At 52.1% G+C, this 23608-nt stretch overlaps 3 protein-coding genes across 16 annotated transcripts; 2 read left to right on the top strand and 1 right to left on the bottom strand.

Moving 5' to 3' along the window:
• The first annotated feature begins 595 nt into the window (after positions 1-595).
• GLB1L (galactosidase beta 1 like) lies at positions 596-9198 on the top strand. 3 transcript variants are annotated; one of them, XM_004004946.6, is made up of 16 exons: positions 596-705; positions 874-1040; positions 1290-1440; positions 1603-1663; positions 3827-3921; positions 4020-4194; positions 4283-4341; positions 4445-4566; positions 4677-4717; positions 4917-5035; positions 5348-5422; positions 5513-5602; positions 5717-5830; positions 6118-6249; positions 6474-6689; positions 6859-9198. In XM_004004946.6, the coding sequence occupies exons 1-16, from the start codon at positions 637-639 to the stop codon at positions 7114-7116; spliced, it is 1944 nt and encodes a 647-aa protein (XP_004004995.1). In that variant the 5' UTR covers positions 596-636; the 3' UTR covers positions 7117-9198. The 3 variants fall into 3 exon arrangements, with proteins under 3 accessions (XP_004004995.1, XP_042100199.1, XP_027821010.1); XM_042244265.2 differs by lacking the exon at positions 6118-6249 and having other exon boundaries at positions 6859-7287; XM_027965209.3 differs by lacking the exons at positions 874-1040; positions 1290-1440.
• Positions 7231-13722, bottom strand: ANKZF1 (ankyrin repeat and zinc finger peptidyl tRNA hydrolase 1). 2 transcript variants are annotated; one of them, XM_027965208.3, is made up of 14 exons: positions 13419-13722; positions 13135-13313; positions 11944-12056; positions 11626-11728; positions 11310-11503; positions 10807-10919; positions 10566-10713; positions 10068-10296; positions 9751-9897; positions 8586-9057; positions 8314-8425; positions 8014-8181; positions 7785-7876; positions 7231-7560 (listed from the first exon to the last, which is right to left on the bottom strand). In XM_027965208.3, exons 2-14 carry the CDS (start codon positions 13280-13282, stop codon positions 7437-7439), a joined length of 2163 nt encoding a protein of 720 aa, XP_027821009.1. In that variant the 5' UTR covers positions 13283-13313; positions 13419-13722; the 3' UTR covers positions 7231-7436. The 2 variants fall into 2 exon arrangements, with proteins under 2 accessions (XP_027821009.1, XP_012001996.2); XM_012146606.5 differs by having other exon boundaries at positions 13135-13310.
• Positions 13723-13943: 221 nt separating this feature from the next.
• Positions 13944-23377, top strand: ATG9A (autophagy related 9A). Of its 11 annotated transcripts, none has more exons than XM_012146543.4 (16): positions 13944-14060; positions 15060-15114; positions 15543-15674; positions 15797-15840; positions 16369-16433; positions 17186-17347; positions 17529-17670; positions 17896-18644; positions 18724-18877; positions 18987-19166; positions 19568-19816; positions 20019-20197; positions 20304-20421; positions 21392-21614; positions 21815-21960; positions 22243-23377. In XM_012146543.4, the coding sequence occupies exons 3-16, from the start codon at positions 15572-15574 to the stop codon at positions 22246-22248; spliced, it is 2520 nt and encodes an 839-aa protein (XP_012001933.1). In that variant the 5' UTR covers positions 13944-14060; positions 15060-15114; positions 15543-15571; the 3' UTR covers positions 22249-23377. The 11 variants fall into 11 exon arrangements, with proteins under 11 accessions (XP_012001933.1, XP_060267302.1, XP_004004993.1 ...); XM_060411319.1 differs by having other exon boundaries at positions 17158-17347; XM_004004944.5 differs by having other exon boundaries at positions 15057-15114.
• Positions 23378-23608: the final 231 nt, after the last annotated feature.

Here is a 23608-nt window from a genome sequence, read left to right as displayed (position 1 = left end):
CTTGCCCAGGCAGGGGTAAATTGGAAAGGGGCGCACATCCAAAGATGATAGGATGGCCTAGATGGTCTCTTTTGTTGAAACAGGACAGGATTCTCTAGGAAGAAGATTCCTCTTGTAACCTGATCCCCACCCCAACTCCCACTCCCCTTTCATATACTGAGAAAATATCCTCTGGTTTCCCTTGGGTCTGAACCTAGATCTGACATTCATCTAGATTTAACCTGCTGTGTACTGAGCCCTGTGATAGCAGCAGAGGACTCAGGATGGACAAGGCTCTCCCTATCCTCAGGGGGCTCAGTGTAGCAGAAATCTACTTCTCGATCCTGAATGTGCTCAGAGCACCCGGAAATCTTGTTGAAATACAACTTCTGATTCTACAGGTCTGAGGTAGGGTCTGAGACTCTGCATTTCTAACAAGCTCCCATGATGAAGCTGGTTCATGAACCAGTAGCAAGATATAGAGGGGTTTACAAACTAGTAGAGTAGCAGGCAGTTGCAGGCTGGAGACAAAGTCCAGGCTAATCGCCTGACAACTTGCAGTGGTCTCCGCCCACTTGCTCGCTGAGGTTCTCTCCCAGGAATCTGCCACGTGACCGTCGGACCACCGTCTCTGACTGGAAGAGCCCCGAAAGCGCCATGGCTCCCAAGAAACCTCTCTGCCTTCCCTCCCTGCTGCTCCCGCTCCTGACGCTGCTGCTGCCCCAGGTAGGATGGGAGAATCGAACCAGCCGCTGGGTGCGGTGAGACAGGCGGAGGAGAGAGTGAAAGTGAAAACAACAAAATACTGGGAAGGGCTAGTTCTGTCTCCTCTGCTTTTGGGAGACGCTGACCCCGGACTCCAGACCCCTGTGAGCACTGTCTCTCCCGTTACAGGCAGACACTCGGTCTTTCGTAGTGGATCGGGATCATAACAGATTCCTCCTGGACGGGGCCCCTTTCCGCTACGTGTCTGGCAGCCTGCACTACTTTCGCGTACCGCGGGTGCTTTGGGCAGACCGGCTTTTCAAGATGCGAATGAGTGGCCTCAACGTAGTACAGTTGTAAGAAGTGCACATGAGAGTCATGGAAGGGTGGGATTCACTCCTCCTACCATGCCCTTAAGAAGGGGACCAGGACAGGAAGACTGGCTGGGTATGAGGATTGTAGCTCCAGGGCTTCCCTGCCAAGGGTGGGAAAGGGGAGGGCCAGGACCTCCTTCCCACAGCTTCTGGAGATTCCTGCAGGCCTGAGCCCCTTGGCCTCCCTGGCTTCTCCCTGTCTTGGGCCCTGTTAACCTCTTCCTTTTTCAGTTATGTGCCCTGGAACTACCATGAGCCAGAGCCTGGGGTCTATAACTTTAATGGCAGCCGTGACCTCTTTGCATTTCTGCAAGAGGCAACTTTAGCGAACCTGTTGGTCATACTGAGACCAGGACCTTACATCTGTGCAGAGTGGGAGATGGTGAGTTAGTTGGAGAAGGGATAGAAGCACAGCTTCCCATGTGCCCTGACTCTGAGGCCACTTCCTCAGAGTGGCCTCAACTTCCTCCCTTCTTACCTACCTTATTCTACTCTCACACAACAAAGCCCACTCACTTTTTTGTTGTCTTTATGTTTGTCTCAGGGGGGTCTCCCAGCCTGGTTGCTTCGAAAGCCTAAAATTCATCTGAGAACCTCAGATCCAGGTGGGTAGAGAAAAAAAAAAAGACTGGACTCAGAAAAAAGCAAACAACAAAATGGGTCATTTGGGTACCCAAAACAGAGACCACTCATTCAAATTATTTACTGTTTTAATCATGCCCAGCAGGACAGGGGGACCAGAGGACTCAGTGTGGAAGACACATTAATTAAAAACAAAAAAACAAAAAAAAACCCACCTATATAAGATTATTTTAAAAATACTACACAAGAAAATGGACAAGGAGTTGAGATAGTAAGTAACAGGGCCTCTTTCGGTAGGAAAGCCAGAAAGGCTTTTCTGAGATGATATTTCAGTTACTCTAGGAAAGGGAAAGCACTGGTCATATGAAGAGTGAAGTCAGAATGACCAGGTAGAGGAATGGCATACTTTTCTGGGGGGAGGGCTGTGCTGTGAGTCTTGTGGGATCGTGGTTCAGATAAGGGATTGAACCTGGCCCCTTGGCAGTGAAAGCTCAGAGCCCTAACTACTGGACCACAGGGAATTCCCAGGTATGGTGTGTTTTAAGGGCCAGAGGTAGGACAGAACACTGTTATGAGTGAGGCCAGCATGGCTGGAACACAGCATGTAAGGGAGAGTAGTATGAGAAATTGGAGCTATATAGTGAGTGTTAATGCAGGACCTTTCAGACCATTGTAGGGGTTTGGCTTTTATTGTAAGCACAGTAGAAAGTCATTGAAAGAGTTTAACCAAAATTATCTGATTTGTTTTCAGACTACGTTAGCCTGGATGTGGAAAATGGATTGAGGGGAGCAAGGGTAGAGGTGGAGAAACTTAACTGGGAGACTATGATTGTAGTTGAGGAGAGAGAGATGGCTCCTGGTTGTGGTAGTGGTGGAAATGCAAAGAAGAGGGCAGAAATGAGCTACAGGTTGGAGATAAAGGTCAACAGGACTCAACTGACAGATTTTGATGAAAAAGGGAGCAGTGGCGGAGGGGCGGGAGGACAGTATGAGTAAGATGAGGAAAGAAGGGAATTAAGTATCCAGCCAGTCAAGGTGGTGGTGCCATGTACTGACTTAGGGAAGACAGAGAAGACTAGGGGTGGCAAAAGATCAACATTTGGGGGAAAAACAATAGTTCTGGTCATGTTAAATTTTTATCATTCAAGGGATGCGATTTAATGTATGCTTGGATTAAAGGAGGCAGTGCAACCTGGCCCTCCTTTATACAGAACACAAAATGTAAAGGAATTAAATGTTTTAAGAATATAAAGATAGCCTCTAAAACATCTTTCATTGACTCCACCTTTGAGAGTCCGCTGTCTTCTAGGCATTGTCCTCAATGACAGGGATGCAGCCGATGAACCTGACAGACGAAGGTTCCTGCTCACTAGTAGGGGAGACCGACAGGAAACAATTACAGACACAAACGCTTAATTTTAATTTCTTAAGCACTTGAAAAGGGAGTACGAGGTGATGTGAGAGAGTGTAATGGGGAATCTACCCTCATCTAGGATATCAGAGGTTTTCTTGGGGAAGTGAAATGTAAGTTGAGACCTGAAGCCTGAGTTGGAGTCACCTAGGTAAGGAGGCAGAGGTCATGCATGAAGACCCTGAGGGTGAGTCAACAAAAATCACCAACAGGAGTTGAGAATTGAAGGCATGCCACCTCATATAATGATCTTTCATTTGCTGACTTAAATGTCCTGGACTGGCAGTTCCATCAGGTGTGGGTCAGACATTCTACAATTTTGTGAATTCCCATGCTACTTCATACCTGAGTCTGGAGGGAGCCTGTAACCCCTAGAGTCCATGGGGTCACAAAGAATCAGACACGACTGAGCACACAGGCACACAAACATGTGTGCTATGTCATAGCGATCTCAAGTGTATATTACATATGGTTACGTAATAACTCCATGTGATGTGTTTTACCATTTTTTTCTGACATTTAAAAAATGAATTCTCAAGAAACACTGCTTTGTTTCCTATGCTTAAATTTCATTGCCATGCAAATATACTAGTGCTTAGGGTTCAGAGTTTCCTCTGACAAGTCACTGCTTCCCAGACGGAGTTATGGACAAGTGGGATGGTACACAGTGCTTCCCTGAGTTCAGGCGGCACTCAAGATGCTAGCACTGATGCTATGGGTGGGGGCCAAGGAGGTGGCAGTGTCCTAACTAGCAGAGCACTGCCCCTTCCTTTAGACTTCCTTGCCGCAGTGGACTCCTGGTTCAAGGTCTTGCTGCCCAGGATATATCCATGGCTCTACCACAATGGGGGCAACATCATTAGCATTCAGGTACCAGTGGAAAGTTGACTGGGCTAGGGGAAGGAGGTGCCAGTGCCCTTAATTTCTCCACCTCAGAGCTGACCTCCACTTTTCCTTTCCCTTGGCAGGTGGAGAATGAATACGGTAGCTACAGAGCCTGTGACGTGAGCTACATGAGGCACCTAGCTGGGCTCTTCCGATCGCTGCTTGGAGACAAGATTTTGCTCTTCACCACAGATGGGCCTGAAGGACTCAAATGTGGCTCCCTCCAGGGACTCTATACCACTGTAGATTTTGGCCCAGGTCTCCCAAGCAAGGGTTCAGAATGAAGTCTGGGAAAGGGGCACCTGTTTCATGTTGCTTACCTTGCACCTTTGCCTCCTTTCTGCAGCTGACAACATGACCAAGATCTTTGGCCTGCTTCGGAAGTATGAACCCCGCGGGCCCCTGGTGAGGAGCCAGAGGGGAGGCCAATCAAAGCAAGAGGCAGCGTGGGGAATGGGTGGCGCTCAGGTCCCATCTTGCTCACAGCTCCTTTCACTTCACACTCTAGGTGAACTCTGAGTACTACACAGGCTGGCTGGATTACTGGGGCCAGAATCACTCCACACGTTCCATTCCAGCTGTAACCAAAGGACTAGAGAAAATGCTCAAGTTGGGAGCCAGTGTGAACATGTAACTGGAGGCACTGGGGCCAACATGAAATCTGTAACTGGGTGTTAGGGATGAAGGTTAAGACTCAGTGGGTCAGCTTCTACCTTTCCCCCCACTCTCCCCCACTTCAGGTACATGTTCCACGGAGGTACCAACTTTGGATACTGGAATGGTGAGTCTAGATGGTCTCTGGGGTGGAGGCAGGGAGGCAGCAAGGAATTAGAGAGTCTGAGGAATGTGTGGATTAGGATGTCTAGAAGCTGGATATGGCTACCACCGTCCCTTCTGAGAGCAAAATTCTCTGCATGAATTTCTTTGCTTAGGCCTGTCATCTGAACGATGCATTGAATTAATTAAATTGGTTTGACTAGGTGCTGATGAGAAGGGACGCTTTCTTCCAATTACTACCAGCTATGACTACGACGCACCCATATCCGAAGCAGGGGACCCCACACCCAAGCTTTTTGCTATTCGAAATGTCATCAGCAAGGTGCCCTACCACTTCATTAAGTGCCAAAGGCTTTTACTAATTTAGGGGGAGGGGTGCCTAAATTGTTCGTAAAGGGGTCCCGTAAGTCAATGATTGTTGTCTGGACCACAAAACCCTCTGAGCAGCCTACTGCAGCATTTCTCACTCAGATGGGACTTCCTGGGGAGATACAAATACATACAATATTAGAGAATCTTCATGACCCCTGAAGCCCTTCCCTGGACCCCCAGTTAAGAACCCTGCACACTAGGGTCTTGGAATAGGGTTTCTTTGTGTGCTTTTCCTATGGCTCCTGAGAGAATTTGGGCTCAGTTCCAGGAAGTTCCCTTGGGACCTTTACCTCCCCCCAGCCCCAAGATGACGCTTGGACCTTTGACCCTACACCTGGTAAGCTCCTCCCCATTATTCTCTGATTCTGCCCAGCCCTCTATTCTGAAAGTTCCCTTATATTCTGATACTTTCCCCTTATTCTAATAGGATGGGAATTTGCTGGACTTCTTAGACTTCCTATGCCCCCAAGGTCCCATCCATTCAGTCCTGCCAATGACCTTTGAGGCTGTCAACCAGGTAAAGCATAATCCACCAACAGCTATACCAAGGGTCCCCTGAGTTATGCGTCTTCCCCACAGTATCCTTTCTTGTCTCTCGGCACATCTTATTTACTCGTTCTTCCACACCTAGGTCCATGGCTATATGTTGTATCGGACCTATCTGACCGATACTGTTTCTGAGCCAACACAACTCTGGGTGCCAAACAATGGAGTCCATGACCGTGCCTACGTGATGGTGGATGGGGTGAGAACCTAATTCCAGGCTGCCTATGAGCCCATTTCCTTTCCTCCCCAGCAAAGTTTCCGGTATCTACCTTTTCCCATTGCCTGCTCACATTTGCAGAGGATAAGGTGGGATGAGGAAGAGTTTGACAAAGGATAAGGTTCTAGAAGGAACTGACAGAAGGGCTTTGTTCTCTTTGCCCTCTAAATAATAGTGTCTATTATTAGTGTCTATTAATGTAGCTTCCTGGGTGGTGGCCACAAGGTAGATGCTGAGCCGCTCCCTTTCACAGATACTCTCATCCACAGGTGTTTCAGGGTGTTTTGGAACGAAACATGAAACATAACCTATTTTTGATGGGGAAAATAGGGGCCACACTGGATGTCCTGCTGGAGAACATGGGGAGGCTCAGTTTTGGGTCTAACAGCAGTGACTTCAAGGTGAGCTCGTTTTGCCCACTCCCTCGCCCCCATACTCTTCTTTACTGAACTCCCTAGAAAAGATAAGGACCTAAGGGAAGAGCTACAGCCTTAGGGCTTAGAGAGCAAAGCAGCAGCTGGTGGGGGATCTGGACATGGCCACTAGGTGCATTCCAGGGCTTGAGTAGCAGTAGTCTGGCCTTAGAACTTAGTAAATGATGATTTTTCATTTGCCTTCTTCACAGGGCCTGTTACAGCCACCAATTCTGGGGCAGACAGTCCTTACCCAATGGCTGATGTTCCCCCTGAAAGTTGACAATCTTGTCAAAGAGTGGTTTCCCATCCAGCCGCTGAAAAGCTCACATCCTCAGACTCCCTCCGGCCCCACCTTCTACTCTACCACCTTCCCAATTTTAAACTCAGGCGGGGACACATTTCTGTTTCTACCTGGATGGACGAAGGTATTGCTGATGGTGGGGGTGGGGTGAGAGGTAGGGTGGTAAGAGGGGAAAACCATGGAAGAAGGGAGAGCACAAATTATTCCTCTGATTAGGAAACCCCCCCACCCCCAAGCAAGGGGATAATTCTACCCCTCTGAGAGCTGATCCTTTCTTTTCCTCTACTCCCCAGGGCCAAGTCTGGATCAATGGGTTTAACTTGGGCCGCTACTGGACAAAGCGGGGGCCGCAGCAGACCCTCTATGTGCCAAGACCCCTGCTGTTTCCCAGGGGAGCCCACAACAGAATCACGTTGCTGGAGCTAGAAAACGTGCCTCCTCAGCCCCAAATCCAGTTCCTGGATAGGCCCATCCTCAATAGCACCAAGCACAGGACGTACATCTATTCCCTCTCAAGTGCCTCTGAACCAATGGAGTTAAGTGGGCACTGAAAGAAAGGTAATCCTTGGACGTGGGACAAGCGCAGTGGGCAGGATCCATTCGTGCTAGCCATGGTGACCGTAAGGAAACAAAGGCCACGGGCCTGAATGGAAGTACAAGTGCAGTTTCCTTGCCAAACTTTATTGTGATTAAAGTTCCAGAGACAGTACCAGCTCCACAAACCTCTGTGGCCCTGTCTTTGCCCTGGTTCCTGAATGTCCTTCACCCTAATCTTCCAAACACTGGTTCCGTGGGGGAAGAAGCAGCCTAGGGCCAGGGGGAGTGTGCCCTCTCAGGGCCTAGCACTGGTCCCAGGTGGAGCTGTAAGGGATCAGGAAGAGGGCTTCCCAGCCTGACTGCGATGATCCCGGAGGCAGTGTGTGGAGCAGAAAGAGAAGTCAAGGTAGTGAAAAGGAACAAGGCCTTGGAGAGACATCCCACAACTCCAGCAGCGTCTGAATAAGAGGGAGAAAATGGCTGGAGAGGAATCCCAGAAACGTTCCAATCCAAGCCTTCCCCACCCACCCTCCTGTCACTTCTGTTTTTATTCCAGAGGTTCCCAAAACATCTCATATCCCCTCAACAGCCGTTGTGAACACAGAGCAGCACTTGCTCTACTTGTACAGAATGGCCCCGCCCACATCACAGCCCACCCCCCACACCTGCCCCCTCCACATACGGAATATTGCTGACGGTGACGGCAGGGTCGGGGGTCTGAGGGTTGGGGGCTCCCAACTGGGCAGCTAGTCTGCGCTCTGCAGCCAGAGCTCTCTGAGGGGAAAAGAAGCTGTGTTAAGCACAAGGCCTCAGTGGTGGAGAACGTGTCCAAGAAGTGACGGCTGCACACCAGGGAAAAGATCAGACCTCTGGGGAAGTGTTGCTGTGGAAGGAAGAACCCCCAGCCTCACCTTCTCCCGGTCGCTGAGGGCAGCAAATCGCTGCTGCTCTTCTTGCTCCTGCTTTTCCTGCTCCTGCCGCTTCCGCTGCTGTTCCTCCCGGTGCCGCCGGGCTGCCTTCTGCTCCCTTCTCCGAGTGGCCTGCCGTGCCTCCATTTCTGCTGTTAGCGGCCCCGGCACCTGGAGGATTTCCAGGAAAGCAAAAGGTAAAGATCTGTACAGACTATCCTTGATAAGACTGTAGGAGAGTAGAAAAGATCTAGCCAGCATCTCTGATGCCTTCCCATTCTGCTGCTTCCTTCTCCAGCTGACCTGAGCTTTGCTGTAATCACAAGCATCTGGATTCTTCTCCATGAACCTCCGGAACTCATTGCGTGTCAATCTGTCAGCTGCAACTGTATACGGTGGCCGAGCTCGGGAATCCCTAAGTGCGAAAAACCCCCAAACACGTTTGGTTTGCCTGCTGCACCTCCCAACATCGCCCAAGCAGACCAAGGGAAATATTGTCAATTAGGCAAGGCCAAGATTAGCGTCCAGATCATCCTCTGTACCCTAGCGGGGATCGGCATGAAGACCTCACTTACTGCACAGTGGGGTCCGCACCTGCCTCCAGCAGCAGGCGAACCACTGAGCCTCTCCCAGCTGCGGCCGCTGCGTGCAGAAGAGTGAAGCCACCAGAGCCCAAGGGGGCACTGAGCAGAGGCAGAACTCCAGGGTCTAGGGGGCTGGCAGTGAGTCGGTCCTTCAGCATCCCCACATCTCCAGCTCGGCAAGCAGCTAGAAGCACATCCCAGAGCTCCGACTGACAGGGGGACGTGGCCTCATCCCAGGGAGGCCGCAAGGGGGCTGACCCTGAAAGGGCCTCATCTTCCTTTGGTTGCTGGGAAAGAGTCATTTGTGCCCCAGACTCCAGGTCTTGCTTTCTCTCCCTCTTATTCCTTTTTCTCCTCCTTTGCTTGGGAAATACCTCAAACTCACGAAGATCCAGCGTTCCCAGTGTCACCTCTACTACTTCCAACTCTACCTGGGAGCCAGCCTCTCCCTCTGACTCTGATCCTAGGGGGAAAAAGTTGCTATGTTAGATCCATCTAAGGAATAAGCAGAGGGTAGAAGGGTGTGGGCTGCCCCAGATGCCTAAGAATGTACATAGAGAGATAATCCAGATCATTTGAAATAAAATTGTATTTTGTCACCCAAGATAAAGTAGCATATCAAGAGCTGAAGCCATTAGTATCATGTGAAGATATAAGGCTCACAGCCCCAGGGCAGACCCAGAAGAAGCTATTCAGGGACGAGAGTCCCTGGACATTCCCATGACAGCCTTAGGGTAGTCGGAACAGAGGAGCATGGAGCAGCTGACAACCATGCAGGTGATAGTCTGCCTCATGGGAAGCAAACCCTAGCTCCAAACCAGTGCATCCAAGAAGGCAAGTAAATTATGTTAAGATCCACACAACACACGTCCAAGCATCGACTTCATGCTAAGACTTTTCTAAGAACTAGAAATACATCAGTGATCAAAAGAGATGATAGGAGATTTGGAAAAATCACAAAATATATTTCAGTAATTGCTACCACAAACTGAACAGATGTGTCTGTGTGTGGGGGAGGGGGGGGCGGGGTTAGTATGTAAGGGCTTACCTATAAATAGAGAAGCGGGTAAAGTTATGACAGTAGATTTACCGCTGCATTTCTAGGACAGACATCCCCCCAGAGAGAGACCTGACAATTGCCAGATGGTGTGCAAACCCTGTTTGGGAGCTTCCTTGTTCTGCCCAAGTGCCTCATTTTCATCACTGGGGACCTTTCTTTCTTCCTCGATAACCTTCCTTTCTCTCACTCTCTTCCTGTGTGTCTGAGGTAAATCCAACCTGCTTGTCTCCCGGGGATCTTCTCCTGCCATAAAACAAAAGACTTAGCTAAGGAGAAGCCAGCTCAGGTTTCTGCCAATGAAAATGGCATCAGACTGCAGTCCAAGGGCTAGAAAACCACCTGGATGCACCAATGAGAACCCGAGGCTCGGATGGAACATTTAGGGAGTGTGGGGATCTAGAAAGCAAGCTCACCATGGACGTATAACGTGGTCAGCTTATGGAGTACACGCTGTAGCTCCTGAAAGGTGGGTCTTCGGGTAGCGAGGGGGATATCCCAAAGTCGGGGATCTCCCCGGCGCAGGGGAGCCTCACGGCCCCCGAAGAACAAGGACCGGCTAGAGCGGGGGGCACGCAGCAGTATTGTCCCAGCCTCCTCCAGTGCCTTAGCCCAGTCTGGCCCTGCCAGCAGGTCACGAACTTCCTAGAGAAGACAGTAACTCAGCTCTGTAATTCTTCACTTGCTACTTTTAAACCTCCAACCAAAAACTGACGTACAGATGACGTGTAGGGAATGGGGAGTGGAGAATGAGAGGATTCAGACTCCTGGGCATCCACCCCATTCTACCTTCATCTACCCAGAAAGAACAAAGACAGGGAACACAGGAGCCAGCCTCCCTGCTGTACCATTTAATCAGTCAAGAGGAGAGAAGTGGGGATTAGGGGCACACCTGACTTGGACACATAACTCACCTTATAGAGTGCAGCTTCATTGTAGCGCCTCAGACTGGCCCCGGCAGAGTGAGCAGCTGCACCCCGGGCATCCCGAAGCCCCTGGGCTGTGCCCCGCTTGGCCCGCACTGTGTAGCGGTGAAAGGTTTTGTGTGTCAACACTTCTCGTCTGTAGACAGCACAGACTCAGTACTGGAAATCAGATGGTACTCCCAGACAAACAGGATCCATTCCATCCTTGCCCCATGCAGCACCCTCTCACCCTTGGAAAATGGCACCAGCAAAGTGCCCAGCAGCAGCCATGAGCACCACACAGTCCCTGGGACCTCCACTCTGCAGGTTCTGAAGCAGCAGTTCTGGTTCTTCAAGGGGCACCTGGAGACACAGGAGCAGCACAAACATCTCTGTGGCACTTACTGGGAGTAAGAAACAAGTGCCAGGGCTACGTGATTCACAGGCACCATCTCTTTTGATACAACAGCTTCATGCTTGCCTCCATTTTATAATAAGAAAATTAGAAACTTGCAGAGGTAGTCAAGATCAAGTAGGAGAACCAGAATTCCAACCTAGATCCGTCTGTTTCCAAACTGAATTCCACTACACTTGACCCTTCTAAGATTCAGGCCAGTTCAAGCCTGTGCCATCAAGTGTGACACCCACCCTGAACAGGAAGGAAGGGAAGAAATGAGAGACTGTGCTGAGGGGAAATCTAGGCTGAGTGTACAAAAGGCTGGGACTGACCACACAATGTGTGCTGGCACTTGCCTGGCGAGGGCCTAGGACACAGCGATAGGCATAAAGAAACTGGCCCTGGGCATTTTGGAAAAGAACCCGATGTGGGTGGAAGCCTCGGGGTCGCGTAGGCTTGTCAAAGTCAGCCCTCTCCTCATCCAGTATCTGCAGGTCCTCCTCACTGTCTGAGTCTGAGTCTTCTGATCCTGAGATGCTGGAAAGATCACCTGAGAACAACAAAAGATACGAAAGCTTGGTGCCCCATCTTTGACCTTTCTTCAAGCTCCTCAACTAGGGTCGTTCTCCATCCCCATGACTGATTCGCACATGCTTTCCCACCAGTCATCACCTGTGGAACTCTGCTTTTCAAAATCCAGGGCAGACAGGAGAGGCTTGTCCTTGAGACGCTGCTTTAGGTTAAACCGATGCCAGTCAAGCTTGTAATGTTCCCTCTGGTACAAGGCAAAGAGAGAAGAACAATGTGGAAATATGCCTGACCCAGCCTTTTATGTTACACGAGACCTAAACAAGAACTCCACCAAGTACGACCAGGTAATACTAACTTCCTTACTTAAAATGTAGACCTTCACTAAAGACAAATTTCTACCTCTTTACCCCAACCATGACATTTTTGTTTCCACATTTAGCTCTGCACCTGGTCTTTTACCTGTTCCTGGTGGTTCTGGAAGACCTGGTCACAGGTTGAACAAAACAACTTCTCTGAAATATCCAGAGGACCCTGGAATGGTCTTCCTTCTGGGCTTATTCGCTCCTCTGAACCTAAATAAGGGGAGGGTAAACAGAGGTAGAATGGGCCCAAATCCACACTATCTAGGATTACATTCAGTGTCTGATATACAAAGCAGAAGATACAAATGAGAGAGATGGCACGTCATTGCCTTCAAGGAATTTAACAATCTAGTAGTCATGAAATAAATGACACAGCAATCACTTTATAGAATAAATATGCTTCTGAAAAGATATGCATAGGATGAATATAAACACTGTGTGTAAATAAACAACAGGGATTGTTTAGAGGAATCCTGAAAGTGAAAGTGTTAGTCGCTCAGTCCTCTGACTCTTTGCAATCGCATGGACTGTAGCCCACCAGGCTCCTCTGTCCATGAAATTCTCCAGGAAAGAACACTGAAGTGGGTTGTCATGCTCTTCTCCAGATCTTCCCCACCCAGGGATCAAACCTGGGTCTCCCACATTGCAGGCAGATTCTTTACCATGTGAGCCACCAGTGAATGGTTTCTGGTAATACGGTTAAGATTATTTTTAAACTGTGCAAATAACTCTTCCCCAATACCATCTTTTTAGCTTATATTTCCTATTACAGTATGCAGTTGATTTTTTTTTTGAAGTATAAGAAAACAGCCAAACTAAAGTAGTATGAAACCAACAGTAAGTTGTTCTATATTCAGCAAGAAGGAATGATTTGATTGGAATAGTTAAATTTGGGTGATATCAAGGAATGGTGAAGTGTTTTTGCAGGCAGTGGTGTTAATGTGATGAGGCATGAGCAATGGCAAGAGATTTGCTTGGAGACAATTCAGGAGCCTGTTCTAGAAATCCAGCGATCGAGTGAAATTTTTTCTTTTTTAATCAGAAAACATGTACAAATGTTGCCTTAAATTCATAACAGTTAAGAAAAATATACACAAACTTCAGCGTAAAAGTAAAAAAACAAACACTCTGCAGTTGGGAGCTGATAAATTTTATCCAGTGGAAGGAGATGTCAAGAAGAGCTCCTAAACTGGGAAACACCAGTAAGAATGTGTTCCCTGGAGGAGCAATAAGCTCCAAAGTGTCCTGTCATCTCTCTCACGGGTCCACCCCACACCTTCCCAAATACCTGGACAGGAAGTCTGCAGAGACTGGGCCAAGGCCTCCTCGGGAAAGTGGCTCACCAGGCGCAGGCCCTGAAGAACCGGAGCATCCGTGCTGAGGTCAAACAGGGAGACCGACACAGGAGCCTGGGCTGCAGTTGGAGCCGGCGACATGGCTGAGCAGAAATTTACTTAGAAGCAGCTGCTGGAGCAGAAAGGAGGTTAAGAAACAGAGCTTCCCAAAGCAAGGTCCTATGCCGCGTCCCCAGCCAGCGTTTCTCCCACTCCGCAAGGAACCACGGCCACTCACCCGGGTACCAGGGGTGGGCCCAAGGTTAATACGTGATCCCAGCCCGCTTTCTGAAATTCCCAGTCTCGGACCACACAAGAGTGAAATGGGAGCGAATTCAGCAACCAAATCGACTCCAGCAGTGTTAAAATCACCGGTCCCTTAACCAACCTCTCCTCGTTACCCGTGCGGTGAGTTCCAGCAGTGACTACACCGCGTGGACTCGCACCCTCCCACAGTAGTTGCACTTAAGGTCAGAGGGAGCGGAGTGGCACGGGAAGTCTACAGTTCGAAGCCCGGATTTTTGCAACACCGTAACAAACTCGTCACTACGGAGTAGCGAAGAGGACAAAAGGCATTGCCTGCATCTGAGCTCCGCCCCATATAGAGCGCACAATTGGTTCCCTGACCCCCCCCAGGGCCCGCCTCTAGCCTTTAGTCCCGCCTCGGACGCCGAGCATTGGCCGTCATGTCTCCACCCCCATGTTCATTGGCCAGGCTAACTGCGGCTGACAGTGAGTGGCAGACGCCAGGCCTAGCGCGCCCGGTCGGGTCGAGCCCAGTGGAGGCGACGGAGCCCCTGGAATCACCCGGGTCACCGTTCCTGAGGTGAAACGCGAGCCCGGTTACCGAAATCTCACGACCCGTGTCGGGCCTGGCCAGGTATGCCCGCGGAGTCCTAAGCGGACTTGCGGCTGGTAACGGGGGAAGGGGGCACCGCGGGCGGGGCGGAGGCGCGCAGCCGGAATGTTTTGATAGCGGGGGCGCGCGGACGGGGGCGCGCGTGAGCGGCGGGGCCGCGCGCAGGATTGTCCGCTGTTGGGAGCCGAGCCCTTGGCCTGGGGCCGGGCGGTCTGGGGGCGCGCTGGGCTCGGGTCGTGGCAGCTGGGTGTAGGAAGGCAACCCAGCTCAGCTTGGGGTATCGGCTGTCGGACTGGCTCGATTCTTCCAACGTCCGCAGGAACCCCTGAGCCCGGGCCCGGCTGACACGGGCTCTATGGGCCCTGGGTCTACACTGACCCAGTGAGTGGTGAGTTCCCTGAGGGCTTGGTCAGCTTCTTAGGATCCAGGGCTCTCACTAACTCGGGGAATCCCACTGGGGCCAGGCTGGGCAGTCCTCCACAGCTTCAGTGTCTGCACTGACTGGGTGAGTGCCACCTAGATCATGCCTGTCTCCAGGACCAAGAGAACCCACAGTTGAGCCAGGATCTGAGTCTACATTGACCCAGTCAGGATATCCCATCTAGGAACTTAGCCTGCCCGCTGGGTGTTTGCTAGGGAAGCAAGAGCAGCTCCTTTTTAGGAGAGACTCTCTTCTTGGGTTTTGGATTTGGGACTTTGCGAACCCCGAAAGGTCCACCTAATTCCTGAGGCTAAGGTGGGGCATGGAGAAACAGTCCAGCCCTGTACAGACTCAGTCTCCACGGGTTCATTAAGCCACAGCACAGGACCCTACAGTTGAATGAGTGGCCTCATATGTTACAACCAGAGGAAGTGTGCATAGCTTTAGGCTAGGAGGGGTGCCTCTTTCTCACTGCAGCCTCCCTGCCCCTTGCTTGGCTTCCCCTGAAGTTTGGTGGGGGTTGGGGGGAGTGGTAGGGTTGGGTTTATTTCTGTTCCCACTCCCCACTCTCTGGGGCCTGACACCTTCTCCTCCAGCAGCTGCAGAGCCAGGGCATCGAGGGCTGGAGTGGAGCTGACACTGTCCATGGAGCTGGTAGGGCCATGTGCTTATCTCAAACCTCTGTTTACAAAGTGCTTCCAAACTGCTAGTCTCTTGGGAGACCAGAGTTTCTCTAGGAGGGGAGTGGGAGGGCCCCTTCTCTCCACTGAATAGAAGACGAAACAGACCCTGCCGCCCACCCCACAAAAGGGGCAGAGTATGTCTTCAGGCCAGCAAGGCCTCAGTAGTCACTCAGTAAAGGCTACGGGAATGACTGACCTCATTGGTCAGTGAGTGTCTCCCAAGCCCTAAGCATGTTGCTTTCATTGGGTTACTACTCTTCCTCTGCCTTTGATCCAAGTTGACTAGTAGTGGAGACCAAGCCCAAGGATTCTTTCTCATTCATTTCTGTCCTAGTAGGCAGGGAAGAAGATAAAGGCAGAAGGTCTAAACCTGGGTCTCTCTTTCCTCTGTATCCACAGGTCGACAGGGTGGACAGGGGGCGGTGGTGATGGCGCAGTTTGACACTGAATACCAGCGCCTAGAGGCCTCCTACAGCGATTCACCCCCTGGAGAGGAGGACCTGTTGGTGCATGTTCCTGAGGGGAGCAAGTGTGAGTTCTTGGACATGACAGCCAGAACTGGGACTTGGGGGGAGATTTGGTGGAGGGACGCTGAGGGAGCAAGGGGCTTCCATTTCTTCGGGGCTCTGACATCTCTGCTCCTGTACCCACAGCACCTTGGCACCACATCGAAAATCTTGACCTCTTCTTCTCTCGAATATCCTTTGTGTCTCTGTGTTGGAGCTCTTGAACTTTCAGTCCCTCTCTAAGCCAGGCCCCTTGAGGGGAAGAACTTGGTGTGGGTTTGGCTCTAATTCCTCTAAGGAGAATGGAGTGCACCTTGAACCTAAACAGAGACTAGGGAAATAATGACAGTTATAAATAATAATACCCCACATCTATTAAGAGCCATGTGTGTTGTACTTTGTACTATTAATTTATAAGGAACCTCTCTGAGGGTGATTCTCTTGATGGTGTGCTAATAATTAATTGTAATAATTAATGTCTTTTTGATTTTGTGTCAGTTCTTTGTTAAATACTTTACATGCACTATCTCAGACCTAACAATCCTATAAGACAGGTGCTATTATACTACTACAGAGAGAAGCTTAGAGAGGTTAAGTAACTTGGCCAGAGTCACACAGCTCAAAAGTCAGAAAGCCAGGACTTCATCTCAGGTACATGATACCAAAGTATGTGCTCTTAACTGCTGTCTCTACCAACCACTTTTTCTTAACAATTGCACGTTTATAATCTACACCAGAAGAATGGTTTCACTTGTATGCTCATCGGGGAGATCTTTGAGCTCATGTAAGTACAAGGGACGGATGGTGCGGTGAAGGAACACATCACAGTGTTTCCTGTCTCTGAGCTCAACTCCTGGCCCAAACTGCCAATGCAGCTAGGTGCAAGGTTCCAAGCTGCAAACCTTTATAGTTTAAGCCTGGGTGTGGCACCACGTTTTACAGCCTTATCTTTTTTAATCACCCTTACAAGGAAGGCTTTCCAAGTCCTGTCTCTTCCACAGAGAGAATTCAGACTCATCAGAGCTCCAGTAGAATGAGCATGGTTCAGTCAGGAGGTATCAGATGCCAGATGCTTACTTGAGAAAAATGTCTCTGTTCTGCCTTGGATGTACCTTAGACCCACTGCTGAGTAGAGGGGCTTCTGGGAGCCATATGGCTTTGCCAAAGAGTAAAGGGTGGAAAACCTGCCCTCCCTAAGAGAAGAATTCAAATCTGCAAAGGGGTTCTACAATCTCAACAGGAAATCAGGGACCGGGGACCAGAGACCACACAGTCTAAAACCTTTGAAAGAGTGAGTGTTGGCAGAGATTACCATGAGATAGAAAAGCAGGCTGATTCTGTGGTGCCTGAAGCTAGGAGCCAAAAACAGGTGCTGCCTTGGGTCTCCCGGGGCCAAGCAGTAGAGAGAGGCCCTCCATTTCCCCAGAGGCTGCTCCCTAGTCTTAGTCTGCCACTTCCAGACTCTCACTTTTTCCCGGTTATTTCACTGGTGTCTCTCTGACTCTCAGACCGCACCCCCTATGCCCGACTCCCCAGGCAGTTCCTCTTTGTGGTTGCCTTCACCACCTTCCTGGTCAGCTGTGTGGACTACGACATCCTATTCGCCAACAAGATGGTGAACCACAGTCTTCACCCGACCGAGCCCGTCAAGGTCACTCTGCCAGATGCCTTTCTGCCTGCCCAAGTCTGTAGTGCCAGGTGAGCATTGCAGGTCAGAGGGCACTAGAGCCTGTAGTTCAGCTAGCAGGTGGGGGATGGGGTGTGAGGCAGTAACATTCCCCAGAACACAGGTTCAGCCTCTCCGAATCTTTCAGGACAGCAGCATTTCCGCCTAGAGGCCTCAGGCCACTCTTCCTCCCCTTCCCTGTTCCCCTACCAGGATTCAGGAAAATGGCTCCCTTATCACCATCCTGGTCATCGCTGGTGTCTTCTGGGTCCACCGGCTCATCAAGTTTATCTATAACATTTGCTGCTACTGGGAGATCCACTCCTTCTACCTGCATGCTCTGCGCATCCCCATGGTGAGACTGGGAAGCTGGGCAGTTAGCACCACAGTCCAGGATGTCTTCCACCGCCTGGGAAGGGTGGGGTATATTCCTGGGCACCAGGCAACCTCCTCCATCCTTGGTAGGTCAGGCAGGGTCTGCTTGAAGGCTCCCAAGGACCCCTGAGCCTCACAGCTCATGGAGGGCAAGGGGCTGAGGCAACCACCCCGCCTTCCATCCCCCGTCTCTTCCCCACCCCAGTCGGCACTTCCATACTGCACGTGGCAAGAAGTGCAGGCCCGGATCGTGCAGACCCAGAAGGAGCACCAGATCTGCATCCACAAGCGTGAGTTGACAGAGCTGGACATCTACCACCGCATCCTCCGGTTCCAGAACTACATGGTGGCGCTGGTGAACAAGTCCCTCCTGCCCCTGCGCTTTCGCCTGCCCGGTCTCGGGGAGGTTGTCTTCTTCACCCGGGGCCTCAAGTACAACTTCGAGCTGATCCTCTTCTGGGGACCAGGCTCTCTCTTTCTCAACGAATGGAGCCTCAAGGCTGAGTACAAACGTGGGGGGCAACGGCTGGAGCTGGCCCAGCGCCTCAGCAACCGTATCCTGTGGATTGGCATTGCCAACTTCCTGCTGTGCCCCCTCATCCTCATCTGGCAGATCCTCTACGCCTTCTTCAGTTACGCTGAGGTGCTTAAGCGGGAACCAGGTGCCCTGGGTGCGCGCTGCTGGTCGCTCTACGGCCGCTGCTACCTCCGCCACTTCAATGAGCTGGAGCATGAGCTGCAGTCCCGCCTCAACCGAGGCTACAAGCCTGCGTCCAAGTACATGAATTGCTTCTTGTCACCGCTGCTGACACTGCTGGCCAAGAACTGCGCCTTCTTCGCTGGCTCCATCTTGGCCGTGCTTATTGCCCTCACCATCTATGATGAAGACGTGCTGGCTGTGGAACACGTCCTCACCACCGTCACACTCCTGGGGGTCACCGTGACTGTGTGCAGGTGGGCCAGGGCAGCAGGGGGGAGCAGGCTGGCATTTCCGGGAAGGACTTCCGTCTCACCACAGCCCTGATCCCACCAGGTCCTTTATCCCGGACCAGCACATGGTGTTCTGCCCTGAGCAGCTGCTCCGCGTGATCCTCGCTCACATCCACTACATGCCTGACCACTGGCAGGGTAATGCCCACCGCTCGCAGACCCGGGACGAGTTTGCCCAGCTCTTCCAGTACAAGGCAGTGAGTGGAGTTGGAGTCAGGGCCTGCTAGAGACTGGCTGACAGCTCGGTGCCAAGGGCTGGTCTCCTTCCTGCTCTCTTGTGACCTCAGTCCCTTTCTTCCTCTCTAGGTGTTCATCCTGGAGGAGTTACTGAGCCCCATTGTCACACCTCTCATCCTCATCTTCTGCCTGCGCCCACGGGCCCTGGAGATTATAGACTTCTTCCGCAATTTCACCGTGGAGGTTGTCGGTGTTGGAGACACCTGCTCCTTCGCTCAGATGGATGTTCGCCAGCATGGGCATCCCCAGGTATTAGGAAAGGCGGGGTTGGGGGGGCAGTTGGCCAGAGGTGATGCTGGCCTATGCAGCATTTGGGGGCAAACTGCAAAAAGATACCCCTTCTGAGCCAACGAATCACAAAGTGGCAGCCCTGCACCAGGGCACACATGGCTTTGTAAACAGGAGCCTGGACTGGATTATAGCCTTAAACTTGTACCCTTGGCCAAGCTCCCCTGAGAAAGGCACAAACCAAACAGCTAGCATAGTATGTGGCTACTCTTAGGGTGGCCACTAGGGCCCCTGGACGAGATACAGCAGTGCACTGTGGTCTCTGTCCTCCAGGGGCAAGGCCTCCCCCTCCACCGCAGGAAAAGTACCAAAAGGGCTTCTGTAAGGGGCCAGTCCTGCTCACTGCAGCCTCCCTTGTGCAGTGGCTGTCCGGTGGGCAGACGGAGGCCTCAGTGTACCAGCAGGCCGAGGATGGGAAGACAGAGTTGTCACTCATGCACTTTGCCATCACCAACCCTGGCTGGCAGCCACCACGTGAGAGCACGGCCTTCCTAGGTTTCCTCAAGGAGCAAGTTCAGCGGGACGGAGCAGCTGCTGGCCTTGCCCAAGGGGGTCTGCTCCCGGAAAATGCCCTCTTTACGTCCATCCAGTCCTTACAATCCGAGTCTGAGGTGCGTTCCTAGGGACTAGGATATGATGGGCAGAGTGGACGCCAGGAGCTGGGACTTGAGGGTGTGGGGCAGAAGGGTCCACCCTGTCAGTTTCCTTCTCTCTGTTCATTCAGTATGTGCCACTGGGTTCTAATGTGCAGAGTCCTGGGGGACCAGAGGCCTCCCTGTGCCCTGAGAATTCTACCACCCTTTTTATTCACAGCCACTGAGCCTTATTGCAAACGTGGTAGCTGGCTCATCCTGCCGGGGTCCCCCACTGCCTAGAGACCTGCAGGGCTCCAGGCACAGGGCTGAAGTCGCCTCTGCTCTGCGCTCCTTCTCACCTCTGCAGCCTGGTCAGGCTCCCACGGGCCGGGCTCCCAGCACCATGACAGGCTCTGGGTGAGTAGCAGTGGGCCATGAGGGGAGGGCGTGGCAGTAGCCCCCAGCAGTTTGTGCCGGTCTCAAAAATGTTGATGACTGTTGTCTGTGCTGGCGGTGGGGACAGGGTGGATGCCAGGACAGCCAGCTCCGGGAGCAGCGTGTGGGAAGGCCAGCTGCAGAGCCTGGTGCTGTCAGAATATGCATCCACTGAGATGAGCCTACATGCCCTCTACATGCACCAGGTGAGTGGGCAGGAAGGGGCAGGGCCGTAGAACCAAGGTGGCAACTGAAAATAGAATAGAGGGTTTTAGACATGGAGAAGCAAGACATGGGCTCGAATCCCTTCTCTGCCATTTACCTGCTCTGCAATTTTCATTCCCCATATTTCCTCTTCCTATCCTTTTCAGACAAGCTTACTTTCACCCAGGGCTTTTCCACACTTGTGGTTTCCCCTGCTAAGAATCCACTTCCCTGACATAGCCACATGGCTCCCTCCTTCTCATTCAGAACTGTACCATCTCTGGTCACCCTGAGTAAAAGCCTCCCTTGCCTAGGGATCTGAATCTTCCAGTTCTGTTTTTCTCTCCATAGCATTTAGCATCATCTGACACTGTATTTTTTCCTTATTTATTGGTTTATTGTCTATCTCCTCCCACCCCATCCAAGTATATAAGCCCCAGGGAGTTGGAGTTTTTGACTATTTTGTTTACTGCTGTATCCCCAGCACCTAAAAGAGCTCCTGGCACTTAGATTCACAAACAGTTTATTCTGGAATCAGATGACTGGGGAAAATGAGAGCCATTACAATCTGTGCACAGGCTTGTTCCTGGAATCTGCTGAGAATTTAACTTGGAAAACATTACATGTATGTTACATGTTATTAACATGACAGGTACTCTGAGTGAGTGGTTCTAGATGAGGCAATATAAATCAGAACTGGCCAATACCATGGTGGAGAGTAACTGTTGCAGATATTTTTTGTCCCCAACTGCTTCCCTTGTGGCTCAGCGAGTAAAGAATCCACCTGCAATGCGGGAGACCTGGGTTCAATCCCTGGGTTGGGAAGATCCCCTGGAGAAGGAAAGGCTACCCACTCCAGTATCCTGGCCTGGAGAGTTCCACAGACTGTACAGTCCATGGCGTAGGAAAGAGTCAGACACAACTGAGTGACCTCACTTTCTGTCCCCAACTAACGAATTTCCCACTTCTCAGCTCCACAAGCAGCAGGCCCAGGCTGAACCTGAACGGCATGTGTGGCACCGCCGGGAGAGTGATGAGAGTGGGGAGAGTGCCCCTGAAGAGGGGGGCGAGGGGGCCCGGGCCGCCCAGCCTATCCCCCGCTCTGCCAGCTATCCCTGTGCTGCACCCCGGCCTGGAGCTCCTGAGACTACTGCCCTGCATGGGGGCTTCCAGAGGCGTTATGGAGGCATCACAGGTATGCACTGGGGGTACAGAAGACAGAGCTTTCAGGGAAGAGTGGTCCTTCTGGGGCCTCTAGGGGAGGAAAGAGGTCAGAGGGACTAGACCCAAGAAGACTAGTCCCTCCCTGGCGCCTCCAACTCCCCCAGTAGCCCCAGAGCCCGTCTCCTCATTCCTGTTTGTGTGCAGACTAAGAGTACTCACTTGTGTCTGTAGATCCTGGCACAGTGCCCCGGGCTCCCTCTCACTTCTCTCGGCTGCCCCTGGGAGGATGGGCTGAAGATGGGCAGTCAGCATCAAGGCACCCGGAGCCTGTGCCCGAAGAGGGCTCAGAGGATGAGCTCCCCCCTCAAGTGCACAAGGTAAGGGCTCCAAGACCCGAAACCGACAGCCAGAAGTAGTAACTTCCAGGCTGAGGTCAAGCTTCTCATGTGAAGGGAGGTGGCCTCCTGAGCAGATGACACTGCAACTTCTCCAAAGTAGACTTCCTTCTCTCCCCTCACCAACTATGAAACCCAGGACTTGATTTTTCCTTTGCTTACCTGCCCCAGAATCAAATTTTCCTTTTCCTTTATCTCCAGGCCTCTGTTGTGTAAGCAGATTGCTGAAGACCATCTCCATCACCAACCCATTTCTCTCCACAGGTATAGACGAGGCGGAGGAGGGTCCCTATGCCTCAGGATGGAGGCCATCGTTGCCCTGCCGTCCCAGAGGAGGGTCCCTGTGCCCCAGGATGGAGGCCATTGCTGCCCTGCCATCCCATCCGTCCGTCATGGAGGGCTCCCGAGTGCTGCCTGGCTCCACGCGTGTGGTGTTTGTGTGTCCGTGCCTGGCCAAGGGAGGTGCCAATGTTGGGCTCGCCACAGCCCCAGGAGAGAGACGGGGGGCCTGGGAAACAGGGCACACGGGACTCTAGCCCCATCCCCAGGACCCCCCTTGGCTCAGAGTGTGGTGCTAGAAACTGGTCCCCAGCCCAGCCCCAGTACTGCCACCTTTGCACCCACCCCTGCAAGTCTCCAGAGGACTGCCCACCCCAGAAGCTGCCAAGCAGGGAGAACATGTGCCAACTGTGGAGTGGGAAGGTTGGGCCTGGACCCTCAACCTCTGCAGCCTCCTTCCCCACCCCCGAACAGATGAGCAGCTCAGGCTGTGGCCCTTACCTCACCCCCAGTTCTATCCCAGCGCTGCAGCCTGCTCACCTCTCCCCTGCTTCCTGCACATACATTACTGGCATGTTTGCCACTTGCTCCCTTTCTGTTCCCTTGCTCCCCACTTCTGTTCAGCTTTTGCTTTGTGTTGGTGTGGAGGCTTTAGCTCCCAGCTCCCCTCATTCTATCTTTTGACACTAAGAAGGAAGGTTTCTAAACTGTGGAGCAGGGATGGAAAGTCTTTGATGTCTTCTCCAACTTTTTAGGGTGGGCCCCTGGGAGACTCGAGGCCTTCCTGGCCCCCATTGCTGCTTATTGTACTCCGTACCACCTACACATGGGATGGAAAGGGCCGGAGTGTGACCTCGGCTGTCTGTCTCCCAGCAAGAGCGCTCTGGCCTGCATCCCGCTGTCCCGAGAGGGGGATGCAGGGGCGACAGGATGGCTTCGCCCTCGGCTGTGGGCTGCCGCATTGCATGCTGGGACCCAACTCCTTTCCCTCCCCCCGCCCCCCTTCCCCAGCTCGGGTCGGCTGTGGGTGAGCGGTTGAACTACCCAGCCGAACTTACAGCGGAATGGGGTGGGGGACCGTGTACAGCTTGACAACCTTTAATAAAGAAGGGACTGACTAGGTCGCGGCTTGTTGTCCCGAGCGGCCAGGTTTTGGGGGGGCAGGAGGGATGGGGTGTCTGTGAACCACCCAGGTGGCTGGGAACTGCCCGTGAGAAAGCTGTCCGCCCCGTGAGAAAGCTAGTCTATGCGATCACTTGGATCTACCGACCTAGCGGGCGAGCGGAAGGGCAGCTTTCCGAACCACGGTTCCTTGGAGGTCAAGGACTCCGGCAGGACGTGCGGTCAGATT

Source organism: Ovis aries, chromosome 2, assembly GCF_016772045.2.
Source record: "Ovis aries strain OAR_USU_Benz2616 breed Rambouillet chromosome 2, ARS-UI_Ramb_v3.0, whole genome shotgun sequence".
Taxonomy (NCBI): Eukaryota; Metazoa; Chordata; class Mammalia; order Artiodactyla; family Bovidae; genus Ovis; species Ovis aries.
Note: the sequence above shows the minus strand (reverse complement) of the source record. Positions and strands in the feature narration are given on the sequence as shown.

What these genes read in the sequence shown, in the direction of transcription:
- GLB1L (XM_004004946.6), top strand. Translation starts at nt 637, where the DNA reads ATGGCTCCCAAGAAACCTCTCTGCCTTCCCTCCCTGCTGCTCCCGCTC. An exon ending in TGACGCTGCTGCTGCCCCAG is followed by an intron (nt 706 to 873) that starts GTAGGATGGGAG and finishes CTCCCGTTACAG; the next exon opens with GCAGACACTCGGTCTTTCGT. An exon ending in TTCTACCTGGATGGACGAAG is followed by an intron (nt 6,690 to 6,858) that starts GTATTGCTGATG and finishes TCTACTCCCCAG; the next exon opens with GGCCAAGTCTGGATCAATGG.
- ANKZF1 (XM_027965208.3), bottom strand. Translation starts at nt 13,282, where the DNA reads ATGTCGCCGGCTCCAACTGCAGCCCAGGCTCCTGTGTCGGTCTCCCTG. An exon ending in TGAAAAGCAGAGTTCCACAG is followed by an intron (nt 11,504 to 11,625) that starts GTGATGACTGGT and finishes TGTTGTTCTCAG; the next exon opens with GTGATCTTTCCAGCATCTCA. An exon ending in ATGAAGCTGCACTCTATAAG is followed by an intron (nt 10,297 to 10,565) that starts GTGAGTTATGTG and finishes TGTCTTCTCTAG; the next exon opens with GAAGTTCGTGACCTGCTGGC.
- ATG9A (XM_012146564.4), top strand. Translation starts at nt 15,572, where the DNA reads ATGGCGCAGTTTGACACTGAATACCAGCGCCTAGAGGCCTCCTACAGC. An exon ending in TGTTCCTGAGGGGAGCAAGT is followed by an intron (nt 15,675 to 15,796) that starts GTGAGTTCTTGG and finishes CTGTACCCACAG; the next exon opens with CACCTTGGCACCACATCGAA. An exon ending in GCGTTATGGAGGCATCACAG is followed by an intron (nt 21,615 to 21,814) that starts GTATGCACTGGG and finishes TTGTGTCTGTAG; the next exon opens with ATCCTGGCACAGTGCCCCGG.